We start from the raw sequence: 12,668 nt of genomic DNA, 5'->3' as shown, positions 1-12,668 counted from the left end.
TCGCCTTCGCCTTCGCATCTCGTTGATCCAAGTCAAGATTCAGACGATCTCATGATGTGAATTCCAGTTGATCCTAGGGGCGACGACTCCTCCAATCAGGCCGGTAGTGGCTTCGCAACACTATCCAAAGCGTGTACAGAGGTTTCAATTTCCCGTATCGGTCAGCCATAGCCTCGCTGAAATCCATCCTTGCGGCATAGGAATAGGAAATGAAATGTGACCTTGGTGAGTTGTAAACAAAATGATGCGCTCTTCCCTCCATCATGACTCCCCTTTCCAACAAACGCCAAGATAACATGGCATGGACGAACAACCTTGAGAAGGCACGATTCCCGTTTTCGTAATGACACATTCCTGGATCAACCCGAGAGTAATCATTCATCATTCATCATAGCTAATCGTAAAATCCCAGAATCTTGTTCGCCCGATCCAGAATAACTCTCTCACCAGGGCCAAGTCCGGCCGCATCGCTGTCCCACTCTTGCAACCCCATAGCCCGGCAGCCCTCATCACCGACCAAAGCATGCATGTCCTCAGCCTTGATACGCCCAACATGCTCGCTCTCACCGATACCACCACCAAAGTCCGGACTCGGAGTTCCATTGACAAAGTTCTGGCGCTGCCGGACAAGGTAGTTGGCGTTATCCTCTGTCATTGGGCAAGCCGGGATGTACAGCACGCTGGAATCAGACTTGCCTGCATGCGTCTTGTCTACACTGTGAATGGTGTCGCAATGCCATACGACGTAGTCGCCAGGCCTGACCGTCGGCATATGGATCATCGACTTCTGCAGGTTGAGATGCGGATGCAGGAGGTGCGAGAGCTCCTGACCATGACCTGGTGTTGCGCCATGCACCCATGCGTTCTGTGTTGCATCCATCTCCCAGTTGTCCGACGCAAGGAAATCCGCCGAGTTGGTGACGGCTTCGGAGGTCGTCTGCGCACCGGGGTCTACGCCTCGTTTGGGAGAGAAGAAGGGTCGGAGGAGGTAGTACGCAGTTGCTTTCGCCAAAAGCGGGTTGACTAACAGTGTACCCTCAAAGGGTCCAGTAGTAGAGAGCGACAGCCAGCCTTGGAACATGCGGAATGCGCTGCATGCTCCGACGCCTTGGTGGAGGTCGGAGACGACAGGAAGACGACAGCTGGCTTCCCAGGGGTCAAAGTCTTCCCAGTGTCCCTTCCAGACCGAGTCGTAGACTTTTCCGAGCCCGTATCCTTCCTCGGACCAGCGTTCTACACTGCCGCCGTCGACATGTGGTCCTAGTGCGAATTTGGCGTCACCCGGTAGGCGCATGCGCAAGCGATCTGCGTAGCTTATCGGGTGTTTGGTGGAGAGTGGGATGTGTGGGTTGAGGCTGTGCCAGTACGACATGAGGAAGGCTTGCGTCTTTAGAAGGTTCGGATTACCGCGAGCGAGGATTTGGGTGCGCGACCAATACAATTCAAACACTTGAGGGTTATCGGCGGGGAAAGCTATGAAATGGTCAGTGGCATTCATCTCACAAAGATGCGCATGTCTTACCCTTTGTCTGAGGATTCTGGCGGACATACTCTCTCAAATCTTCCTTCCACTGCAGCGCTTCCTGCTCGGGCACGACATTCCTAACAACTGCGACACCTCTTTTGCGCAGCTCGTTGCTAAACGACTCCGGTGCATTATCAATGTCCTTGAAGTCAATCTCTGGGATGACTTTGCTGCCTTGCTCAACAATGAACGGAATCTCGTCGCGAAGTGTGCGAAGGAGGCGTTCCCAGGATTCCCGTACTTCGCTCTCGTGTCCCCGGATCAGACGGCTTTTGAGGTCAGCATATTCGGACGTCAGAGGCTTAAACTCCTGTCCCGAGAGCGATGCGAAAGCATCGGATATGTCGCCTGCGCGCTTCTGGGCCTGTGTCGCAACGGCGCGCAGTTGTGCTGTGGCGCGTCTCGCCGGAGATCGAATGGTTCGAAGCGCGGAGAGCATCATCGTGGGAGTTCGTTTGGGATTGTTCGACTGTCTCAATGCTGTATCATAGTCCTGTTCACCCCCAGCAGCCACCCATTATATACTGATGCGTGTGCCGAGATTGCACCAGACTTCACTGTGGTTCCGACAGAGTCGTGAAGCTGAAGCTCTCGACAGAAGATACTGTACCTTCGGAAGCTCTTCTGAATGGGGCATAGCGCCTTCTATGAGCTCGTGCAACCCACCTGTGTCGCAACTACCACTACATGTAGAGCATCGTTTCCGACATCTCCATCTTGCATCGTCATCAGCTCCGAGGTTCACGAATGAGAAGACGAGGAACGCACTCTTCGACGCATAATGTTAGCTGGCAGTGGCCGGGAGGAAAACAGCGGCTCCAACTTGCCCAGTACCCCGCCATCCCACTCCTCCACGCATCGCCTCTGCCCAAGATGACTTCGCGCCGCGCCTAGCAGGTTAATAGGCAGGCTGAATCGGCGGCCCGTAGTCCCACTGACCGCCCTGGTCATTGTAGACCCTCGCGGGCAGAATCGACGTAAAAGTGTAGCTTCGTCATGTGGGATGGAGCTCTAACACTCAAGTGATCGTGACTATGTGCGGGGCCAGTGGGCGAAGGAGCCATTGACGACACGGGGAAATCGACTACAGCCCGCTTGAGCTGGACGGAGTCGTAACAAATTCCTCATGTGTCTTACGGCGCGTCTGTCACGGCTTTGTCAACGCGCGAGGACGGTTACGGCGGGACGTTCTCCGCAGCCATTTCTGTGTCCACGTATATGAAGTATAGGTGTCCTGCTGCTGCAGGCAGCTTTCTGATCTTCTTCCGAATTGTCAGCTTAAGCATACTTGCTGCTTGACTCCGAAACCGCCATGTCGCAGTCGTACTTGCCAAAAGATTTCCTGTGGGGATTTGCAACAGCGAGGTTCGTCTGACCCAGTGCCGTTCTCCACTGTAAAGAGCACCCAAGTACCCCGCCACGATGTATTGTTTTGGGGGCCGCTTTGTTGTCGCATACTGAGTTTCTGAACCTGCAGTTACCAAATCGAAGGCGCACCGCATGAAGACGGCCGTGCTGATTCCATTTGGGACACCTTCTGCCGCATCCCGGGCAAGATTGCAGGCGGAGACTCCGGAGATGTTGCGTGCGACTCCTACCACCGCGCGGACGAGGACATTGCTCTCTTGAAGGACATCGGCGCAAAATCTTACCGCTTTTCTCTCTCGTGGTCCCGCATCATACCACTCGGCGGCCGCAACGACCCTGTAAACGAAAAAGGTCTGCAGTACTACCTCAAGTTGGTCGACGATCTCCGTGCTGCAGGCATCGAGCCGATGATAACGCTGTTTCATTGGGATCTCCCAGACAACCTGCACAAGCGATATGGGGGCATGCTGAACAAGGACGAGTTCGTGAAAGATTACGAGAACTACGCCAGGGTGTGTTTCAAGGCATTCGGTTCGAGGGTGAAATATTGGATCACCTTCAACGAGCCGTGGTGCAGCTCCATTCTCGGATATGGCACCGGCCTTTTTGCTCCCGGGCGTTGCAGTGATCGGAGCAAGAGCGCAGAGGGCGATTCTTCGAGGGAGCCGTGGATCGTCGGCCATTCACTCCTCATTGCTCATGGTGCGGCAGTCAAGGCCTACCGTGATGACTTCAAATCCAAGGATGGAGGCCAGATTGGGATTACGCTCAATGGTAAGTGACCAGCACGTGGCTCGCGTATACCGTATGACAGTGGGCCAACCCCACGCGTGTCGAGCCCGTGCGAGGATGGGAACAATCGGTCTGACGTCTGAGGATGAGAAACCATGGACTGACATGTCGTGCAGGCGACTGGACGGAGCCGTGGGATCCCGAAGATCCAAAGGACCGTGAGGCCTGCGACCGAAAGATCGAGTTTGCAATCTGCTGGTTCGGCGACCCAGTGTACTTTGGCAAATACCCCGACTCGATGCGCAAGCAACTTGGGGATCGCTTGCCTGAATTTACACCGGAAGAGGCGGCTCTCGTCAAGGGCAGCAATGACTTTTACGGCATGAACCACTACTGCGCCAATTACATTAGGCACAAGGACACTGTGCCAGAACCCGAAGATCATGTTGGCAATCTGGACATTCTTTACCAGAACAAGAAGGGCGAATGGATCGGCCCAGAGACACAATCAGTCTGGCTCAGGCCGATGCCTTTGGGTTTCAGAAAGCTAATCAAGTGGCTGAGTGATAGGTATGGCGGCCCGACCTTCTATGTGACTGAGAATGGCACCAGTCTCAAGGGAGAGAACGATCTCCCTCTTGAGCAGCTGCTGGACGACGAGTTCCGCTGCGAATACTTCAGGGGATATATTGGAGCCTTGGCCGACGCTCACACACTGGATGGAGTGGACGTCAGGGGTTATTCCGCATGGAGTCTCATGGAGTACGTGAATCCCATCCTTTCCAAGTTTCAACCCTTCTTACATCCTTTCGCCCGACGTCTTTCCCACGGAAGTACCTTTTTCCGACAAGTGGTGGAGACTCTATTGTCCGCATTATGGTGTTGCGCGTTCGCACCTGGGTAGATTGTCTTTGTCTCCTAGCTTCAAACACTGATTCCTTGGTCTTCCCGCGGACGCCCGTAGTAAACGGCCTTATGACACACGCTGACATAGTGTACCTGCAGCAACTTTGAATGGGCCGAAGGCTACACGACACGTTTCGGCGTTACCTACGTCGACTACAAGGGTGGACAAAAGCGATACCCTAAGAAGAGCGCGCGCGAAATCTCGAAAATCTTTGACAAGTACATCAAAACGGAGTAAATTCCGGTCGAACAACGGGTGTGGCGTACAAGGGCTGCAGGTCGGATGCGCAGGCCATCAAATCAACGTCGGTATGGGCGAGGGGTTTACAATCTAGGACTTTTCTAGCGTCATGGATGTGGCATGCAGATGTGGATGTGGGACCATGTGGCAGGTAGACGTGGATGCGGGACGATGTGGCATGCATCGCATGTCCTTGCCAATTACCCGCTGCGGAAATATGTGCGACCCTCTCTTTTTTTCTAGATGGATCTCGGAGGCGCAAAGATGCTATCTTAGATTCGGAGCATTGCGCCATCTTAGGCTGGGGGGTGGTCATGACCGCCGGGATGATGGTTGTGTATCTCCCGTGTCATCCTCGCGATTTTGCTTCCGACGTTTTGAATGAACTCTTAATCGACATGCTAAGATCACTGGTACCGTGGTGCCCGAACGTAGCGTCTAAAAAGTTTGGTTGAGTGGCTGTGATGGTGTCACGGTTGGGCCATGAATTAACTAAACACAAGCTGGAGGTGTCGCTGACGATCGGTGTTGAGTAAACTACCGCGTCTTGCTCTCCGCCTGTTTGTCTACACCAATTCGACCATCAAAGTCAAAAAGTACGCCACTTTTTCAGCCCCAGAAATGCAACCCCGCATTTGCATATTACATACAAATCAGACCACCCCTCCAAAAAAAAAGCAATAAAACAGGATTAGTTATGGCCCAGCGATTCTATAACCGCACTCGCTCTTGTTGAGAACCGAGAGCGAAAGGAGAATTGTAATTGTGAGGAAGACCCACCAATGCCTCAATGGCAAAGGGTTACGCCATTGCCATCTTTCTCCCTTCTAGCCGCAGAGCTAGAAGCCTCGAAGACTCTGGATGGCGCAACACGCTCGCTTGGCGCGAATCGTGAAAGCGTGATCGGTGAGGGAGGGCGCGATATTGTAGCGTTAGCGAGGCTAGGAGAGATCACAATGGTGTGGTTAGAGCATGTGGGGCAACCTTTGTTGGGTAGACCCGTGAACTCTAATATTCAACTAAGCATGTTTCAGGATAGGGGTTGTGTTTGTCACCAAAAGTTGGTGGCCGCTAGCGGACTTTCTGGTCCTGTGGGGTTTGGGATGGGACAAAGTTGGACTTTAGCAGCGCTCCTTCAGGTCGTGGGAGAATGTCGGCTGATTATCAGAAACAGACGGAAGGAGAGATCCCAGGTCTGGTAGCGAAAGATAGCGTCATGACGAACCGTCCGTCTGTGACAGTTTGGCGCCTGGCCTTGCTTTGGAACCGGCACCTGAGTGATGGATAATGCTCATGTTTCGGACACCATTTGATCCGGCCGACGCAGGTCTGCTTGCGCAATCGCGAACGGGCCCACGTCGACAAGGTGTCCTGGAGTCAGGCCTGGGTTGAAGGGCCCTTGGGAATGGATGAACTAAGTTTGCCTGCAGCCGCAAGGCATCTTACGAGTAAGACAGGTCTAGCGAACGAACCAGTGCGACGCCTTGGTACCTGCTAACTCGAGTGTTTGGTTCCTGGTGGTGACACGGCAGCTGAGATCTGACAGATGAGGGTGGTTGCACTGCAGAAACTGATCTGCCGCTCCGGGCCACGCTGCACGGATGCGTGCCACTGCACTGCGCCGGGTCCGAAGGGGGGACGAACGCGGAGCTAGACGGAGTCGGAAGAAATGCCATGTCCATTTCACCGCTACATGGTGGACGGCGACGCTCGAGAGTCGAGATCAAGCACACTTGGACGCGTGCGCTGCACCCTGATACTGCATGCCAGTGAATGCGGCGAAGATCAACGTTCGGGCAGCTACGTGTGGGGAAGGCTCAGGTTAGGCCCATCCATACACTTGTGTTAGTAACGGCTGGTTTCAGATTTTCGCAGCCGTCATGACGATGGAGGTTCGGCAGGATGACTGCGGCGCTGTTCTGTTGGGAGAGTGTTTGACAGGTTGCATCGGGATAGCTTCCCCGATGGCGTCGATGGCAAAGGGAATCGAGAGTGGCATCATGCCAGCCACTCCCTAACTGTGTAGAGAAGTGACGGCGGTGACGCTAGAAGTTTGCATGGACGGGCAAAGTATTGACGCTAGATAGCCCTGGGTTGGGTGCAAGGGAGAAGCGAGAGGCGGGCGACAGCATCAGGCATGGACGGAGGGAGAAATGAAGCTAAGCTCGCGACTTGCCGTACGCGTACCGTGGCCCTCGACTCTTCACCGAAACCTGAGGCGGCGGATGGAGTTTGCTGGAAATGAATGTACGTTTTCGGACGCCATCTAGTTGTCGCCGTCTCATGTATACGCACATCATCCTGATGGACGTCAAATAACGTCGCGCCTAACCTCAAGCAGACGGAACGTTGCAAGTGGTGCGGCGTAATCGGATCCTTCGTGCCTCCCCACCTGGCCACCTCTCCAAACCACCACGACTCTGGCCACGAACATGCATTCTGTCAATTTTTTTTTCTTACCGAGATTCTCCATCGAGAGGCAATGCACTGGGCAGGATCGCGCGCTCCGGTCCATTCTCTCATCGCGGCTCGCGGCTCGCGGCAGCTTAGCCTAGTGCTGCCGACGTGCATCATTGTCATCTTCGAAACACCTGCCGAAATTCGCTATCGTCCAATATCGGCGCCAAGGGTATCCTTTGCGGCTGGCAGCGTCTCCAAGGTACGAGCACTAGCAATTCCGAGTCTAGTGGCTGTAGCCTCGCCGTGTACGCCTGCGTCTATGGAGCGGTGAGGTTGCTCGGAGGATTTTTGCTTTATCGATTATTGGGGGATGTGATGCATAGCGCAGCAGATCACTGTGCCGCCCAGAGCTGTCATCAGCACCTGAAGCTCGACACAAGTAGGTGATTACTCAAACACTGTCGCTTTGGTCGTGTTGGTCATGCAGCTGAGACTGGCCGTCAGCAGACACCGGGTAGTCGTGGTGAGAGGTGGTGCACGAGCATTAGCCACAGCCTTTTTTTTTTGGCACCCTCTTTCCCATGCGGCGGGCAGCACCAGGAGAGGAGCGCATCACGGACTCTCTCTCGCTCTCTGGCCAATGCTCCTCAGCTCATTTCTGCAAGTCCGACTATCGGCAATGCAGTCCAAGCGAATGACGGAGCGTTCACCATATCTTTCCACGTGCCGGGCATGCGCTTAGTCTGCAGGGCGCCGAATACAGACGTACCATGTATGCATAGCCAGCACACGGCATGAAACACATTGAAGGTCATGAAGCCACGATAGAGTTTGTCTCCACCGAACATGTACAGCAGGCAGACACGTGTCGGCAACACTGCTCAAAGTCGATATGTCACCTGTACTCGAGGTAAACAAGTGCGGTGGAGTTACCTCGGAACTATGCTGTTACCAGCAGCGCTCGTTCACTGCCAGTGCGGAGGATGGGAAGTGCCTGGGTCCCGACAATGATCGACGTGGTTGTCGAGGCGGCAACCCCCCCTGGCACTCAATACACGTCAAGACCCACAGCGGACCCTCGAGCGTCTCGCAATAGCCCACTGGCTCGACACTCGACGCTCGACCTCGACGCTCGATGCCCTGGTGGAGTAGTATACACACGGTCGACCGGCCCTCCGACTGAAGCGGCCAAGGACAGGCCCAGTGCAGTCCTTGGCATTCTCGGGCTAATTTTCAGCATGCAGGGCTTCCACGTGCTGACCCTTTTAGCGCTGCCGGGGTCTGCTCGTCTGCGTGCTCCTTTACCTGGCCAGTGTCACCCCTGGGCTTCCTAGCATCGCCTTCACCTACTCTGCAGGAGCCCACGCCATACGCTTCTCAAACGTCACATTTTGTCCGTGTCTGCTTACCTGCCATCCAAACCTCGCTACGGTCCGCAAACACGACCAGCTACCTGACTGGCAAGCGGTCATGGCGACATCAGGACCTTGTCTGCCCATGTTATGCGCCTCCGGAGACCCTTTGCGCGCGGTGGAGCTACGGGCGCTTTTCTGCCCTCTCTCACACACGCTCTCTCTGTCGACGTAAAGTGGGCCGAAGCGTGTTGCGCAGGAACTCGGCCATGCCACCTAGAGTGGGGTGCAATATCCCAGGCGACTGTGTGTAGTGCCCTTCCAGAAGAGGCACGACGCGCATCCAGATGCAGGGCATGCTGCTGCTAGGCCCTTGTGCCACCACCACCGTTGAGAGTTTATATGGCGTGAAGGGTCTTTGCTAGCCTAAGCTGATACGAGTGTGTGGGCTACTGTATGCTGTACTGCGCGTCCAAGCCTCGTGCTAATGTCGAAGCTAAAGTGAAACGATTTCCCCAGAACCCACGTTGTGTGGCTACCCACCAGGGGTCAGGATCAGGATGCCAACACTAGTCTAGGGCCGTGCATGGGCCCCGACAGACGCTATCCACCAGACCTGATAGCAGGTTATAGACTCATGCCAGCCATGTCTTGCTACCATTAATTCTGTCTCTCTACCAGTTTTGCTTCGTCCTTTTGGTCTCGCCATCCCTGACTTTGTTTATAATATTCCCTCTTTGCCTGACATCACTCCGTGCTCACCTTCTGGAACACGTCTCACTGCCATCCTCCACCCCTCGTCATTATTCCCCTCTTGGGAGCCCGGGAGCACCCTTCGCCCGTACACACAGCACTTGATATTGCCAAACGCTTGGACCGCATTCGTTTGGGTCACGCTGACATAGCAACGTCGACTTCGCATATACTCTCACCGCCTCTCGCGGATCCTCGATGACTTCAATTCTTCACTACCGAGACCCCATCGCCTACAGGAGTGACTTCATGAGTACCTCCAGCTACCACTCGCCTCACATGGATCAGCAGAAGAGGTCGCCGCCCTACGAGGGCCACTCGTCTGGCTCAGAAGCAAGACAGCTCACTCCCGGTGCAAAGAAGCGACCGTCGAGAGCTGGCACCCGCAGCGTCACTACTCTCACCGCCGCTCAACTGGAGCGGAAGAGAGCCAACGACCGAGAAGCCCAGCGAGCGATTCGTCAAAGGACAAAGGACCACATCGACACACTTGAGCGCCAGGTTCGCGATCTCACTGCGCAATTGGAGAACAACTCGTCGACCAAGATGATGGACCTTGTCCGGAGAAACGAGGAGCTCGAGCAAGAGAACTCTGTCCTCCGCGCCCGTCTATCACACGCCGTATCGGCTCTGGGAGTCCCAGAATCAGGAGCAGGTATGTAATAATGATTTCATTTCTGCAAAAGCACTGTCCAATTGTTCGACTCACAATATCGTTGGGCGTTGTCGTTGCTTTTTGGTGTCTCGGCCCGCGACCGTTTTGGTACAGCCGACCCTCTTTTCGCAGCATGTCACGTCTTTCTTTTGCCTCATTTCCCGCTTTCCGAGTCTGCGGCTCGATCGAGCGACGTGCAGCATCTGTAACATTGGCTTCCTTTTGACGCCCAAGCGAGACGAGAACAGCGATTTTGTTTCTGCAATCGACGTGATATCAATGCATAGCGGCTGACATGACCACAGCAGGCGCACCTTCCCCCAGTGATCGGGTTCATATGCTCAGCCAACCGCGGAGAATGTCGACTGGAACTGCGAGGAGCGCGCATTCAGTACCCGAAATAGCAACACCCGTGTCTCAACCGGGACACTGGCAGTCGCAGCATACGTACACCCACCACGTCTCCTCGCCCCATGTTGACACGCCACCTGCCATGGGCGAGATTCAAGCGCCACAGCACGAAGGAGTTCGCTGGAGCCCTCACCCCGGCCACCCGCAGCAGCAGCAACAGCAGCAGCAGCAGCAGCAGCAGCACCATCAAGTTTCCATGCCAGTGCAGGATGCGTCGGTCCACGCGGTCGAGCAACCAAACATGTCATACCCCAGCCCATATGTCATGGAGAGCAATGCGCGAGCCATGTCCTACCCTCTTGAGAATGCTTCCATGGTCACCTCGCAGCCTATGCCAATGTCCGGTTACGGAACGCCCACGTCGCATCCTTCGCCTCACGCCTCGGAATACCAACGGCACATGAGCGTCCCCATGCATCACCAGCCGGTTCAAGGCCAAGGCCCGCCTCAGCACCAGCAACATCACACGTCTGCCCCCTATGGCTCCTACCCCGTTGGTCCTCAGCAAGGCTACCCGCCTCAAGTGAGTCATGGTAGCGAGATGCCAATGATGCACGCCCAGCACGGCCAGCCTCAGATGATGAATGAGCAAGGGCAGCATATCATTTACCAGCCATACCAGTCCAACATGAAGGTTGAGCATTGATGATGACCACGACTCGTCCAAACATGTTCGCACATCCTTTGTGGTTGCAGACACCGTTGGTGGGGGGTGCCGGGGAGACGATCCTTCGACGACCAGAGCGTCCATTTGCAGCAATCAACTAGACGCGCGAAGCACGGTAGAACAAGCTCATCCTTCAATTCGCAATCTTCCTCGAACGCGGGACACTATTGCCAACGACACGCGGCACTTCGCGGCACGGTCTCGATAGGCTGTATTCTTCGGCGATATATCACAATTGTTCCGCAAGGGCCCTTCCCGATGCAGTAGCTCGCGCCGCAGCTCGATGCTGTCGATGACGGCAAGACGCGATCTCGCGGGAATTGATAGGGACGACCATGTCTTGATCCTTTGGGTTTTGCACGCTAGCAGCAATCGCATTTTCAGCCGTGTCCACACGTTCACCGCATTGTTGCTTACCCGTTTCCAAGGACGCCTTGCTTCGGACAATTTCGCATCACAATTTTTTTTCCTCGGATGCACACTCTGTGCCCCCAAGATCGCATGAAGCGCGATGAAACATCAACACGGCAAGCCCCACACGCGGTATGTAGGATCATATCAATATTGCAGTCGCCCGTCGCGCAGATAGACCCGCCTTGGGGCGCTACAGCTTAGTGTGTTCCCTGGGGGAAGAGCTAGCACCACGATGGACGGTGAAGAGGTGGATCTGACAACGATGAATTTTGGTGGAAGGCGGCAGAAGATTGGGAAATGAGCAGATGGAACATTCCGTGGATCTTCCGATTTCTGCGCGCCTGACTGGGGGCCTCGTCCCGAGACTTGTGAGAAGTGAGCGTCGTTTTGGGCTCACAAGTCGCTTCCCCCTTAGCTAGTCCGACGGGCTGCTTCGATGGTGTGCTGCAAACCTGTTCCTGAAAGAGCAATGGAACCGAGATAGCCCGACATCCGACTATCCGTTCGATTCGCCCATGCCACCACCCTCCCCAATTTATCCGCCGCCATCCGTCATGGTATTTGTCTTTGGAAACTCGCGAAAGGGAAACATGCATGGCGCATGTGGGGCTAGCTTCCAGAAAGTCTGCTAAAACTTCCTCGTGCGGTCACGTCTCCACCAGCGCTGAAACATGGTATGCCAAATACACTTTGCGAGCTATCTGCAAGCTACACTGCGCTACACCGGTCTCTGGTCACGCATGCAGCATCGGGTCGTCGTGAAAGTTCCTGCTCTTGTGGAACATCGCCGGCCCTACTGTACCTGTCCTCGGAATGGTCCTTCCGATAAGCAGAGAAGCGCCGAAAGGTCCGTGGCCAGCAGAATCTCGGCGTGCCTTTTTTTCTGCCCACCCTGCGGAGCCTTTTGCCGCCAAGCCCAAGGTGTGGAGTCTTTTGCGTGGCGTCCCGCGGATCCGAACACATGGGACACATGCGCCCGGGCGCGTTTCCGCCCAATCGCAACCTGCAGCTTCTCCCAGCGCGGCGCCTGCGCTCGCTTGCGCCTGCATAGGGAAGCGTTGCCGATACGCAGCTATACGATGTGGACATGAGCTCACCGCATTGCACCCTGATCCTTGATTGCGGTGGTTTGTGTGCATGTTTGTCACACCGCATGAACGCTCATGGAACGGAAGGTACACATTGACCCGAGCCCGCTGGACAAGCCTTGACAAAAGACATTAATGGTCCATCTACACTATCCG

General features: G+C 55.1%; 3 protein-coding genes across 3 annotated transcripts; 2 read left to right on the top strand and 1 right to left on the bottom strand.

The window, feature by feature from the left end:
* Nucleotides 1-394: 394 nt before the first annotated feature.
* Nucleotides 395-1,967, bottom strand: ACET3X_007120 (uncharacterized protein; the record flags this gene model as incomplete). The annotated part of the gene is made up of 2 exons (XM_069453325.1): nt 395-1,473; nt 1,523-1,967. 2 exons carry the CDS (start codon nt 1,965-1,967, stop codon nt 395-397), a joined length of 1,524 nt encoding a protein of 507 aa, XP_069305888.1.
* Nucleotides 1,968-2,837: 870 nt separating this feature from the next.
* On the top strand, nt 2,838-4,769 carry ACET3X_007119 (uncharacterized protein; the record flags this gene model as incomplete). Its single annotated transcript, XM_069453324.1, has 4 exons — nt 2,838-2,890; nt 3,003-3,667; nt 3,802-4,387; nt 4,631-4,769. 4 exons carry the CDS (start codon nt 2,838-2,840, stop codon nt 4,767-4,769), a joined length of 1,443 nt encoding a protein of 480 aa, XP_069305887.1.
* A 4,757-nt stretch (nt 4,770-9,526) lies between these two features.
* ACET3X_007118 (uncharacterized protein) lies at nt 9,527-10,989 on the top strand (the record flags this gene model as incomplete). Its single annotated transcript, XM_069453323.1, has 2 exons — nt 9,527-9,932; nt 10,238-10,989. The coding sequence occupies 2 exons, from the start codon at nt 9,527-9,529 to the stop codon at nt 10,987-10,989; spliced, it is 1,158 nt and encodes a 385-aa protein (XP_069305886.1).
* Between the last annotated feature and the right edge of the window lie 1,679 nt (nt 10,990-12,668).

Source organism: Alternaria dauci, chromosome 6 (genome assembly GCF_042100115.1).
Source record: "Alternaria dauci strain A2016 chromosome 6, whole genome shotgun sequence".
Classification (NCBI taxonomy): Eukaryota; Fungi; Ascomycota; class Dothideomycetes; order Pleosporales; family Pleosporaceae; genus Alternaria; species Alternaria dauci.
This window is presented reverse-complemented; position numbering and strand designations above follow the sequence as displayed.